This window comes from Sus scrofa, chromosome 1 (genome assembly GCF_000003025.6).
Source record: "Sus scrofa isolate TJ Tabasco breed Duroc chromosome 1, Sscrofa11.1, whole genome shotgun sequence".
NCBI classification, from domain to species: Eukaryota; Metazoa; Chordata; class Mammalia; order Artiodactyla; family Suidae; genus Sus; species Sus scrofa.
The window spans coordinates 266550961-266563495 of NC_010443.5; the positions used below are offsets into that span (position 1 = coordinate 266550961).

Below are 12535 nucleotides of genomic sequence, written 5' to 3' on the forward strand. Positions count from 1 at the left end.
GTTTTACTTTGTTTGTATGATTTGTCTAAATCTTAGGGATACTGAAATGAATGTTGTGGTTATAAGTAGATTCCAAATAGGGTTGTTGTTGTTTTTTAACTTTATAATGATATAACCAATGAGCCTAGATGTAAAGCTTTATAAACCTTTATAAATGTCCCAGTGTACATTTTGGATTAAAGGGAACAATGATCACTTTTTAAATTATTGTTTTCCTAAGTTTCAGGAGCTTTTAATAACCACACAGTTTGATTCATTCTGGCCCTTATAGATTTAGCTTCATTGAGATGTTTATTTTATTTTATTTTATTTTGTGGCTTTTTAGGGCTATACCTGTGGCATATGGAAGTTCCCAGGCTGGGGGTTAAATCAAGGCTGCAGCTACCAGCCTATGCCTCAGCCACAGCAAAGCCAAATCTGAGCCACTGGCGTGGCTACACCACAGCTCATGACAATACCGGATCCTTAACCCACTGACCGAGGCCAGGGATTGAACCCGCATCCTCATTGATACTAATCTGGTTTGTTTCCAGTGAGCCACAATGGATTCAAACTCCCCATTGAGATGTTTATAGGTGCCTAGAGGATACAGAAGGTGTGACTTTGGCAGGTTAGCAAGCTGAGTAACAATGAGGTACATAGGATGAAGAATAAAATCGTAATTTGAACACAACAAAAATAAGTAGAAATATTCAAATTGAAAATAATTTTAGAAACTTGATGCTATTACTATTTAAAGATTCATAATCATGACTTTGCTTAATAGAGAAAAAATTCCATTCATTTTTCCAACCATAGTTATGAAAATGACTTTAGTATTGATAAATAACCTTCTTGATACTGCCTAATTGTGAAGTGCTCTAGTACTTTTCATCCAAAGGAGTATGAACTTTGTCAGGAAATGGTTTATATATGTCTACTATTATTGAATTTAAGGGTTGCTTCTTATTGATATGCTGATGTTGGTGCATATATATATATGTATATTTATATATATATGTGTCACCTATGCATCCTTTGCATTTCTTCCTGACAGATTTCCTTCTTCTATGTCCCTTATAGTCTATTTGCTTGTGTATTAATCATTGAGCATTTTCTCTTGTTTCCCACACTGTTTGGGGGATAACTTTGACTGTGTGTGTTGATTTACTATTAAAGAATCTCACCAATGTCCATAGGAAAGAGATCAGTATGTAGAAGTACGAGGGAAAAACTAGAAACCTGGAAGTACCTCGAAGGTAGATAAAAAACACATTCCCAGAAGTGTCAGTGTCTGTAAATACAAAAAAGAAACAACACCTTAAAATGTGAGCAAAAATTTCCTTTAGAAAGGAGAAACTTGAGAATTCTCTTGTGGCATAGTGAGTTGGGGATCTGGCGTTGTACTGCAGCGGCTTGGGTTTCTGCTGTGGTGCAGGTTTGATCCCTGGCCCAGGAACTCCCGTGTGCTGTGAGTATAGCCAAAATTAAAAAAAAAAAAAAAAGAAAGAAAGAAAGAAAAAAGAAAAAGAAAAAAAGAAAAAAAATAGATTTAAAGGAGAAACTTAAGGAACTCCCAAACAAACAATATCAAAATTGAACAGAGCTTAAAGTGAAAGGTAAGAGGTTGTTCAGCAAGTCCTCACTTTGTGCCAAATGCACAAAAAACTTGCTACGTGGAACTGCAAGCGTTCTAGGTCATGAGATTTTAACATCTAACAAAGTGAAGGGAAGGAAATCAAAGATATTACATTAAAAATGCCAGTGTATCCCATTTTTGACAGTTTCTTCTAGATCTAGAAAAAACAAGTAACATACTTCTCTCTAATTATCACCAATGTGCTGATAGTGATTTTACCATATTTAAGGAAGTTATCTTTTTGGTTCCCTAAATGAATTTATTGTCTTAGTATATTATGGTTTTCAAACCTTATTTATTTACCTCTGAACAGGCAACAGATATAATTTTAAATTATTGTGAGTTAGTTTTATTACCCAGCTGAAATTATTCTGAAGTATATTTTTAAATGAAAGTGCCAGCTTTAAAGTGTTTTGAGGGAGGAAATTAAAGTTGTGCATTTGAGTTAAGACAACCAAGAGCTCTGTCATGCTGCGGGTATAATTCAAGACATCTAGGAATGAAATCTGTTCTTAAAAAAATTGATGGTAGTTTTAGGTTAGCAAATAAAATCGCAGAGCTGGTGCTCAGTTGAGTACTTGGCAGCTTATAGATGTTACTGTCATGTAAGTTACACTAGTCACAGAGTGTGCGCCACTGTGGATAAACAACAACAGTCACAGACGCAAAAGGCAGAATCCAAATGCAGACACGCAAGATGCCAACTTCCTTCCCCCTCTTCCCCAAGATGCCTTGTAACTAGTGTGGGGAAGCTGCTTTTAAACAGATTTACAGAGGTTAATTGGGCTGGGATATTTTAGATTATGTTACACATTAATGAAACTGCTGATTTTGAGCTGTCATGACTCCAGTGCTTTTTATACCATGATAATTATTTTAAAACTTTGTCTTCTGTGTTGTTGAAAACATCTTGGCAGAAAGCCTATGTGACCTGATTAAACCTACGAATTGTCAGCTGTGATCTATAGTACTCAGATGAGGTTGCTGACTGGGCATCACTTAGGAAGTTCTTGATTTAAAAGCAAAATTAGATTGAGACTACTGTGCCCAGCACTGTACTGCCATGTTGATGGTATATTTTTAATACTGTATTTAATGTTCTGGTGTTAATAGTTTGCTGGCAATTGTTTAACAAATTCATTTAATAATATATATTTTAAAATCATAATTAATTACCTCGTAATATATGTGTTTCTCTTCTCTCCCTGAAATTACATGGTGGAGAAGCCCATCTAATCCTGTCTGTTTTCTAATTTTTGGATATAGCTTGTGAATTAAGTAGTCTATGGATTTTAAATTCTCTTCTTCCAATTGTACAGAGAAACAGAATAACCACCTTTTTTAAAATGGGTCCCTTTTGTATCCTTGGAATTAATTTTTTTTCTTTTTCAAAAATCTTCAATTTTTACCCCTCTCCCATTTTTGCTTAAATCATCTAAATCTGAGAAGACTGGATATTGGAATTCTCTGAAGCCCGGGTTACCTTTTTCTAAGGATCCAGTCTGGGATAAATTGAGAGGGAGTGATACTAGAAATTTCATAGAAGTAAGAGTTTTAACATGCTTACTTATGCTTATTGATAAAATTCAAACAATGAAATTCTCAGCATGAATTGTAGTACACTGATGTTGTTTGATCATGTACTCAAATAAATAAGTTACTCACACTATTTGTCCTGTTTCTCGCTTCTTCTCTCTCTGTCTCTCTTTCTCTTTCCTTGAAGGTCTCAGCATCAGAGGAGCCCAGGAGGAGGACCCTCCCGATCCCCAGCTAATGAGACTGGACAATATGCTTTTGGCAGAAGGGGTTTCAGGTCCTGAGAAAGGTGGGGGATCGGCGGCAGCAGCTGCAGCCGCGGCAGCCTCTGGAGGTTCTTCAGATAACTCTATTGAGCACTCAGATTACAGAGCCAAATTGACCCAGATCAGACAAATCTATCACACAGAACTGGAGAAATATGAACAGGTCAGCAGCCGCCACTCTCATAGTCCTGCACAAACCCTCTGTTGCTCTTCTAATAGACTGCGCTAATTCTGAGGGCTGTGAGGTGTACATGTTAACATAAACGGCAGAATAAACAAGGTCAATGCAAAAGTCCACGTGAATTGTTGGATTGGTGAAGTGAAGTCCCTTTGAAATTGTGGAGGTGAAGCTAAATCTGTTTTATCCCGTCTACTTTGTAGCTTTATTCATCCCTCACATTTATGTGCCCTTACTGCCTACCACACCCGCAGCCATCCTTCCCCTCGGACCTCACTGCTTGGTGCTCGTCAGAGCCCTTTGTCATTAACGTTTATGCACTGGCCTTGTTCATAGCTATCATAACAACTTTTAAAGGGAAGCGTGGCATAGTGAGCTCTTCCTGCTAGGCCATGAGCTCCGGAATCCTCCTGGGAACTGATTCTTAAGGATTATGCCAGACTATAGGGGAGGGAGCTGACTTCACAAAGTAAGCAGGTTCTGGCCTTTCCTCTGAGAAGACCTCCCAAGATAATTATAGGTTTCCTGGGGCAGGGAATACTAGGCATTGTGTACTAAATTCCTGATTAGAAAGAAAGTATGGATTAAAAGTGCTTTTCTCAGCAATTACATTAACCATACTTCATTGGATCTAAGATAGCGTTGATTTTAAGCTGTATCGTTGTGTTGCCAACCACCCAGAGAAAATTAGCACTGCCCAATTGAAGTATAACATGCCACCGATTCCAAATGCTTCCAAACTTCAGAGATGTTAAAAAATAAAAAATAAACCTTAGAGTCAAGGAACAAGGTGAAATGTTAGTTGTTCATTTTAAACATTTTATTTGCTAGTTTAAGGCTAAAAACCTGCTTAGTTTGAGGAATTCTCACTGAAAGGTGATTTTTAAAAAATAATTATGGAAATGTTTAAATGTACCCTGAAATAAAGAGAATTTTAGGTTGAATTCTATGACATTGCTAAGTTTTTAGGTCGTAAATAGTTGCATATTGGCAATTTTATAGAGTTCAACCTAAAATAAGGAACCTCCTAGATACCCATTACCCAGGTTAATAGTTATCAACACTTTATCAATCTTATTTTGTCTGTCTCCCAGTCACCACTGTTTTTTTGGGTCATAGAGTATTTTAAAGTAAGTTCCAGGCATCATGTCATCTCACCCATAAATACTTCACTCCGTAGTCAGGCATTTATTAAAGTCCAAATACCATGATGTTATGTCCTAGTCAGTTTCAATATTGATTTTTCTTCTAAGTTCCCTGTATAGTTTTAGTTATGTGTGTTATTTTTTTCATTGCCTTCTCTAATATTCTGGATATGGTGTTATTAAGCAAATGCTGGATTCTGTCCCTGAGGTGAGTGTGTTTTGAGGAAGGATAGAAAAATTTATGTAGCTTTATGTTAAAATACAATATAAATTAGTATTATAAGACTTTTTTTTTTTTTGAATAGGCTTTTTAGGCTCTCATATTGTATCTCTAGTCTCATTTGCAGGAATAATTTTTGGTGGACGAAGTGCAAATAAGAATTTTGGAAAAATGGTCTTGTGTATGTATATGAAAAAAATTGAGCTTTCTGATTTGATAGATGAATAATCGAGAATAAACAAAATAAGTCATGGCTGAAAAAGTTGCCTTGCGCATAAACAGTAGAAAATGGCTCTAATTTGTAGTCTAACCCTAATTGTTAAATACATCCGTACATACTTACTAAAAATAAATACTGCCAGTCACTTTGCATGGAAAGATCTATAGTATCAGGGGTCAAATGGCCTGGCTTTTTAGCTGAGGAACTATGATGGTTCCTTACTATCTCCTGCCATGTTCTTTGTACCAGCCTCTTTATCTTCTCTCCTTAGTCCTGTTGGAAGTTAGGTGAAGCTGACATTAATCGTTGTCGCCAAGGCTTTTGTTTTATTTTGTTTTATTTGCTTTAAAAATACACATGGATACACAAGTTCTTCATAAAATGATCTATACTATGTCTTTTTATTTTCACTATCAAATTGGGAAATAATGAGTTTTAAAATGTGATCATGAATCTTATTTCTAGATATGGTCAATAGCCTCATAGAAACCACTGAATGTGTATTTCCTTTCTCATTTTTGATAGTTTCAGAAGGGAAAATATAGATATTTGAAATCTATGTAGTCTTATGGACAAATAGAGTATGATGGCTCATTGGCTGATTCAACAGAATTTTAGCTTACAAATTTTCTCCTGTAGGTTCTGAATTGTTTTAGAAATAAGGTAGTTCTCTTGGGTCATCTTTGGGGCTGGCTTTTTATTGCTATTCTGTCTGTAGTTCTTAGGCTTATTAGGATCAGTGAGTTTTGCCATAAGGTAGTTTTTTCTTTTCACATTTTTGGGATACAAGGGCTTTATCAGGGGTAGAACTCTCAGGGATATGCTTTGGAGTTACCACAGGGGCTACAAAGAACTACGTGGGATGAAGGACTAGTGTTTCTAAAATGGATGGGTGTTATAATTTCCATTTTACAGGTGAGAAAACGAGACTCAGGTTAAGCAATTTGTCCAGCATCTCACATCTAGTTAGTGTCAGAATCAGAATCAGGTTTTGAAATTAGTTTCTGACAATATGCCTTTCTTTTCCGTTGAATTATGCTGCTGCTTATGATTGTGAAAAAACAAAATTCAACTGAGTAAACTTTAAAGATCTTATTGGTTTTATTCAGTGATTCATAAATCGAGCAGCATCTCCTCTTAACCGAGGTGCTGTACTAAATGAAAGACTTACAGGCAGAAAGGAGCAGGACAAGGAAGTTACACTAGCAAAAAGGATTGGTTGTGGCAAGGTCACCTTCCTCTAGGGCATGGCAGGGGTCTGTCAGGCAGATTACCTCACTAGTGCTGACCCGGTAATTCCACATTGACTGGTTTAAGATTACATTCCTGGCAGAGACTGAAACTGTAATTAAGTAGTCTTGGTTGGGTGACTTGGGGCATAGCATAAGTGACTCCATTTTGGGTCTCTTATCTCATTTTTAATAATTAGAATTTGAAAATAATTCAGATACATTCTGATTTTTCTCTTATTTGCCCATGTTGGATTGCGTTTGGGTTGGGATCAGAACAGAGATAGAAAAAAAAAAAAACTATTTTAATCACTTTACAGAAATTATATTTTTCTTCCTAAAAGTACATGAACGTGGGTACTCTGAGTGACAGGAAGCTTGCTAGTAAAAAGGAAGAACATATATGTTAAGGCGGAGGCTTCGTCAGAAAACTGTGTTGTCTTTTACTAAAAGAAATAAACTACATTGGAATCTTAGAGCTATTCACTCCACTGTGTTTTGCAATGAAGCTGTAATGAAAATGTATCTGAAGCCTGTTTAGATTTAGATTGCCGTAAAATTAACAAACACCACCACTGCAGTAAATTAAAGTACCTTATAAACAGAGCCACATTTACAAAGCTAAGCAGACTAGAGCCACAGAGCAAAATTAAATTCAAGCTGCAAGGCTCAGCTTTCTTTATGTGTATGTTTTGGAAATGATACTGTCTTTAAAAATCCTGTCCTTTTTTTTTTCTCCAGAAAAGGTCCTTTGATCATATGTTTACATTACATAGGCTCAGATATAATGATTTTTGATGATAACCGTCTAAATTCACTTACAAATACTTTTGAAATATTAGGCATAGAATGTATATTAGAGTAAGATTCTTTAATATTACTACCACCTAAAAGGAAAACCAAAACTATTTTAGTTTTCTGTTATTGATCCTGACACTCCAGAGGAATATGATAATTCTTCAAAGCTTGTAGCAACTGTTTTGTAGTATTTTTGTCCTGGGTGTATTGCCTTCCTCTTTAGCTGGAAGAAAAACCTGGTTGCTTCTTTGTCTGCTTATTAATTAGCTACAAGTTTTGAAAAATGCTTTTACTGTACCTTTCTAATATACTTTTATGATTAAAGGCCCAACTATTAGAATAGGTGAATTCCTAATGAATTCGAGCCAAAGGTCCCGAGAAGCCTATTTTCAAGAATTGAAGGCCTTTTGGTTCTTCTGCCTGTCTTCCAAAGGGAAATGGATCCATCGGTTTTCGCAAATGAAATTTGACTTAGACATTTGTTCTCAGTTAAAAAGGGAAAGCTATATATCATGCCCTATGCAGCTCTCCCACTTTGCTTGTACCAGAAGAAGTGCTTGTACACAAGCAATTCACTTCATAATTTACAGCTACTATAATAGAGATGACATATTGAAAGCTATCTACTATAATTATATTGAAATACATTTTTTGCTGAAGGCAAAAGTGTTGTAAGGGTCCCAACCCTCCCCAAGCATCTGGGAACCTGCTTTCTGAGTTCACAGATGTCTTTTGAATTCACCTCAAATCAGGTAAAGGATTGGAGCCAAGCATGTACACTCAGCGTGCTCAAGACCTAATGAGAACCCCTTGTATAGCACAGGAACATCTACTCAATAGTTTGTAATAACCTATACAGGAAAAAAGAATGGGTATATTTATATGTATGACTGATTCACTTTGCTGTACATCGAAAATAATACAACTATAAAGTAAGTCGACTATACTCCAATAAAACTAAATTTAAAAAAATAAAAATAAACACACACACACACACATACATGCAAATGTGCTCTAGACCAGTTAGGTACTGTTTAGCTGCTAGAGGGCTGTCAGATTGCCAGGAATTGAGGTGGGGGGACAGAGACTGAGCATGCAACCTAAACTGCTCTAAAGGCACAGCCTTGTGCTTTTTGAGGATCTCAATATTGTGAGTTTACATTTGCTGGCGAGATCTCCCTTGCTTGTAAAGAAATATTAAACAAGAAAAAAAATCAGGTTTTTAAATGCTCATGCTATTACGTAAGAGATTGTAAAGCCCACAAACTCCTAATCCCATTTTGCTATTTCTTCTTAACAGTTAAACAAGAAAGACAAAAGGGTACTACTTGACGTAAACTTTATATTTCATTTTCCCAAGCAAGGCTTTGTCATTCTTTGCTCCAAGGAAACGGTTTTACTTCTTGTCAGCTTTCATGCTGGGTCTTTTCCTTGTCTGGAAGTGGTGTTGAGTGTTCCCCCCTTTTCGTCCAAGTTTTTAGTTTGTTGGCTCTAGGTACCAAATATATCTTTGACCATGTACTTGATTAATGGAATTAATTGTTTTATGTTTGAATACTCCTCCCCCCCTCCAATTTCTTTGGAAGCAGTGTTTGTATTTATTCAGGCAACCGGAAGGCAGAACTATATTAGGTAATCAGAGTAGGGTTTTTTTGGGCAGAATAACATACAAAAATATGATTTTTGGAGTTCCTGTTGTGGCACAGCGGAAATGAATCCATCTAGGAACCATGAGGTTGCAGGTTTGATCCCTGGCCTCGCTTAGTGGCTTAAGGATCCAGCGGTTGCCGTGAGCTGTGGTGTAGGTTCTAGACAAGGCTCGGATCTGGCATTGCTATGGCTGTGGCCTAGGCCAGCAGCTGTAGCTCTGATTAGACCCCTAGCCTAGGAACCTCCGTGTGCCGCCAGGTGCGGCCCTAAAAAAAAAAAAAGCAGAACAACCCGATTTTCGTAAAATTACCATTTCCGTTGTCAATAATAACTGCTCTTTAAAATATTAATTATGTTCCATACTGTGCAAAGATCTTAACATGTATTATATAATCTAATCCTTACAAAAACCCTCATGAGATAGGTCCATAAACCATGTAATTATGTTAAGATGTGTTGAGGTACAATAGATAATTTCATCTTTGCAACTGTTCCTTAGGCATATTGATCTCATTTTTGTTGGCTTAGAAAGAATCTTTGAGTGTTGACTTCTATCCTAAAACAGGGAGAATTCATTGATTTAATAAGGATTCTATCAATATAAAATTTATAATAGTGGGGAGTTCCCATCATGGCGCAGTGGTTAACGAATCCGACTAGGAACCATGAGGTTGCGGGTTCGATCCCTGCCCTTGCTCAGTGGGTTGACGATCCGGCGTTGCCGTGAGCTGTGGTGTAGATTGCAGACGCGGCTCGGATCCTGCATTGCTGTGGCTCTGGCGTAGGCTGGTGGCCACAGCTCCGATTAGACCCCTAGCCTGGGAACCTCCACATGCTGCGGGAGCGGCCAAAGAAATAGCAAAAAGACAAAAAAAAAAAAAAAAAAAATTTATAATAGTGGACTAGAGTTCTGTGCAAGGTTATAAAGACATCTAGAAAATGGATGCATGTAAATTTGAGAATCATCAGCTTTTAATAGAGATTTATTCTTTCTTTGAAGAGTAGATTTTGAGAATGGGGGTTTTATGATCAGTTGCCTGCAATCAGCTTCTCTAGATGCTGATTGTAGGCAACAGGCCAATTCAATTTTTTAGATCTGCTCATGAGCTATTTTAAAACTTCCTCTAAAGTCAACCCATGCTCTTTGTCTGATTTTACACTTTTACATTCAATGATGTGAAATTACAGGCAAGAAGGGAATTGAATCTTAAATTCACAACTGAAAAAAGCACGCCTTCAAAACAAACAAAACCCTGAAAACTAATTTTGAGTGCAAGCCAAATATGTAATGGATATTGAGGAGATAATTTTAAGCTAACAAATATCATTCATAACATTATTTCAAATCCTCAACTATATTACTTGGATTTTTAAGAACAAAGGAACAAAGGGCAAGGAGAAAGGCTCATAATAAAAATTGATTGAAAATATATTTTTTTTATCAGAGTTCCTGTCATGGGTCAGCAGTAACAAACCCAACTAGTATCCATGAGGATGTGGGTTCAATCCCTGTCATCTCTCACTGGGCTAAAGATCCGGTATTACCATGAGCTGTGGTGTAGGCCGGCAGCTACAGCTCTGATTGGACCCCAGCCTGGGAACTTCCATATGCCATAGGTGCAGCCTTAAAAAGCAAAAAAAAAAAAAAAAAAAAAAAAGGTAAAAAGAAAGAAAACAAGAAAATAGTTTTTATCAGATGAAGTTTTTAACACTTTATGTTCACTTAACTATGTTATTACAATGTATGTTTTAAGCAAAACATGCATTTTGTTCCATGTTAAACAAAAATACATCCTAGATAATTTTCAACAGCTGTATTAAAAGAAAAAAAGGGGAGCTCTCGTCATTGCGCAGTGGAAATAAATCCAACTAGGAACCATGAGGTTGCCGGTTCAATCCCTGGCCTCGCTCAGTGGGTTGAGGATCCGGCATTGCCCAGAGCTGTGGTGTAGGTTGCAGATGCGGCTCAGATCCCGCATTGCTGTGGCTCTGGGGTAGGCCAGTGGCAACAGCTCCGATTAGACCTCTAGCCTGGGAACCTCCATATGCCGTGGATGCGGCCCTAAAAAGACAAAAGATTAAAAAAAAAAAAAAAAAAGAATGAAAGGTTTTCAGCCATTACTTGTAAATCAGAAAATCCAAGGAATCAAAATTCTCATTTCCTAAATATCCTAGTTAAGTGATTGTTTTTACATTTGTATTGTGGACATTGACCAGAAAATTCTTAACTGACAATTCCACTTGGAAAAATAATAAGGCAATGAAAAATTTCTCCATGTCTATTTTAATAATATAGTCTTGTAGCTATGATGGAGGATATGATAAATGTTTGAAGTGAGCATCTTACATTTTTAAACAGCATTGATGCTAGTATGTGGTTGGGTGGCCCATCAAAAGAACTCTGCAATCATTTGATCATTCTTACTGCATTTATATGTTTAAAAAAATGTATACCTTTTAAGGAATAGGAGATGAGGCAGTACTGTGCTCTGCTCTGACACTGGTACAGATGATGCTGTAAATGAGGCTGTAATTTACTTTCAGTGGTATAAAGGAAAAAAATCACTTTGCCTAAAGTGTATGCATCTTTCTTAAGGGTGTACCCAGATTTTAATTATCTAAATGTAAATACTTAACGAATTTTACTTAGAGTAATGAGCTAAAGTGCACACTACATAAATGAGATGTTCTAATTAATCATGTATGAACTACTGGTTTAAAGAAAAGCTATGTGAATTCTGTGAATGTTGGGCTATTGCCAAATTGCTAATCAGCATTTGCATTCATAGATGACTTCACTTAATAAGTTGTGAGACATTCAGCAAATGTTTTAGGAAATTATGAGTTTTTAGATGCAGAAACTTTTTGCTTTTAACCCTTGTTTTTCACACAAGCCTGTAAAACTGCTTCTTAGAAACCATAGGCAACCATTTATTCTGGAGAGGTTAAATTACAACCGGAGAAAAACTGAGAATCAGAGAAAACAAGCCCAAAAGCCCATCTCAGGTGTCATTCACACAGGAGTCTTGAATTATTTATCAAGACTTTCTGTCATAGATATATGTTACCATAATGTGTGAGCTAGGTTTGTAGGAATTAACAACATTACATGTGCAAATACTCCAGTACAACAGTTCTCAAAATTTCTGGTCTTAGGATTTAGACTCTTAAAAATTATTGAAGGGGCGTTCCTGTCATGGCGCATCGGAAAACAATACGACTAGGAACCATGAGATTGTGGGTTTGATCCCTGGCCTTGATCAGTGGGTTAAGGATCTGGCATTGCCGTGAGCTGTGGTGTAGGTTGCAGACACGGCTTGGATCCCATGTTGCTGAGGCTGTGGCGTAGGCCAGCTGCTAGAGGTCTGATTAGACCCCTATCCTGGGAACCTCCATATGCCTCAGGTATGGCCCTAAAAAACCAAAAAAAAAAAAAAATTTATTGGAGGGAGTTCCCATGTAACTCAATAGGTTAAGGATCTGACATTGTCACTGCAGTGGCTCCAGTTGCTGCTGTGGTATGGGTTTGATCCCTGGCCTAGGAATTTCCACACGCCACAGGTGTACCCCCTAAAAAATATTGGAGACCCCTTAAGAGCCAATATTAACCCCTTGTTTAGTGGGTTATATCTATCAACAATTTATTATAATTGAAAATAAAACAGAAAAAATAAA

At 36.9% G+C, this 12535-nt stretch overlaps 1 protein-coding gene across 3 annotated transcripts in view; it reads left to right on the forward strand.

The window, feature by feature from the left end:
* Nucleotides 1-12535, forward strand: part of PBX3 (PBX homeobox 3) — a 227336-nt gene that overhangs the window by 167650 nt on the left and 47151 nt on the right. For all 3 annotated transcript variants that reach the window (XM_021068936.1, XM_021068947.1, XM_021068926.1), the window contains exon 3: nt 3342-3583. In XM_021068936.1, the coding sequence (XP_020924595.1) occupies nt 3342-3583 (242 nt within the window). The remainder of the gene's footprint in view (nt 1-3341; nt 3584-12535) is intronic.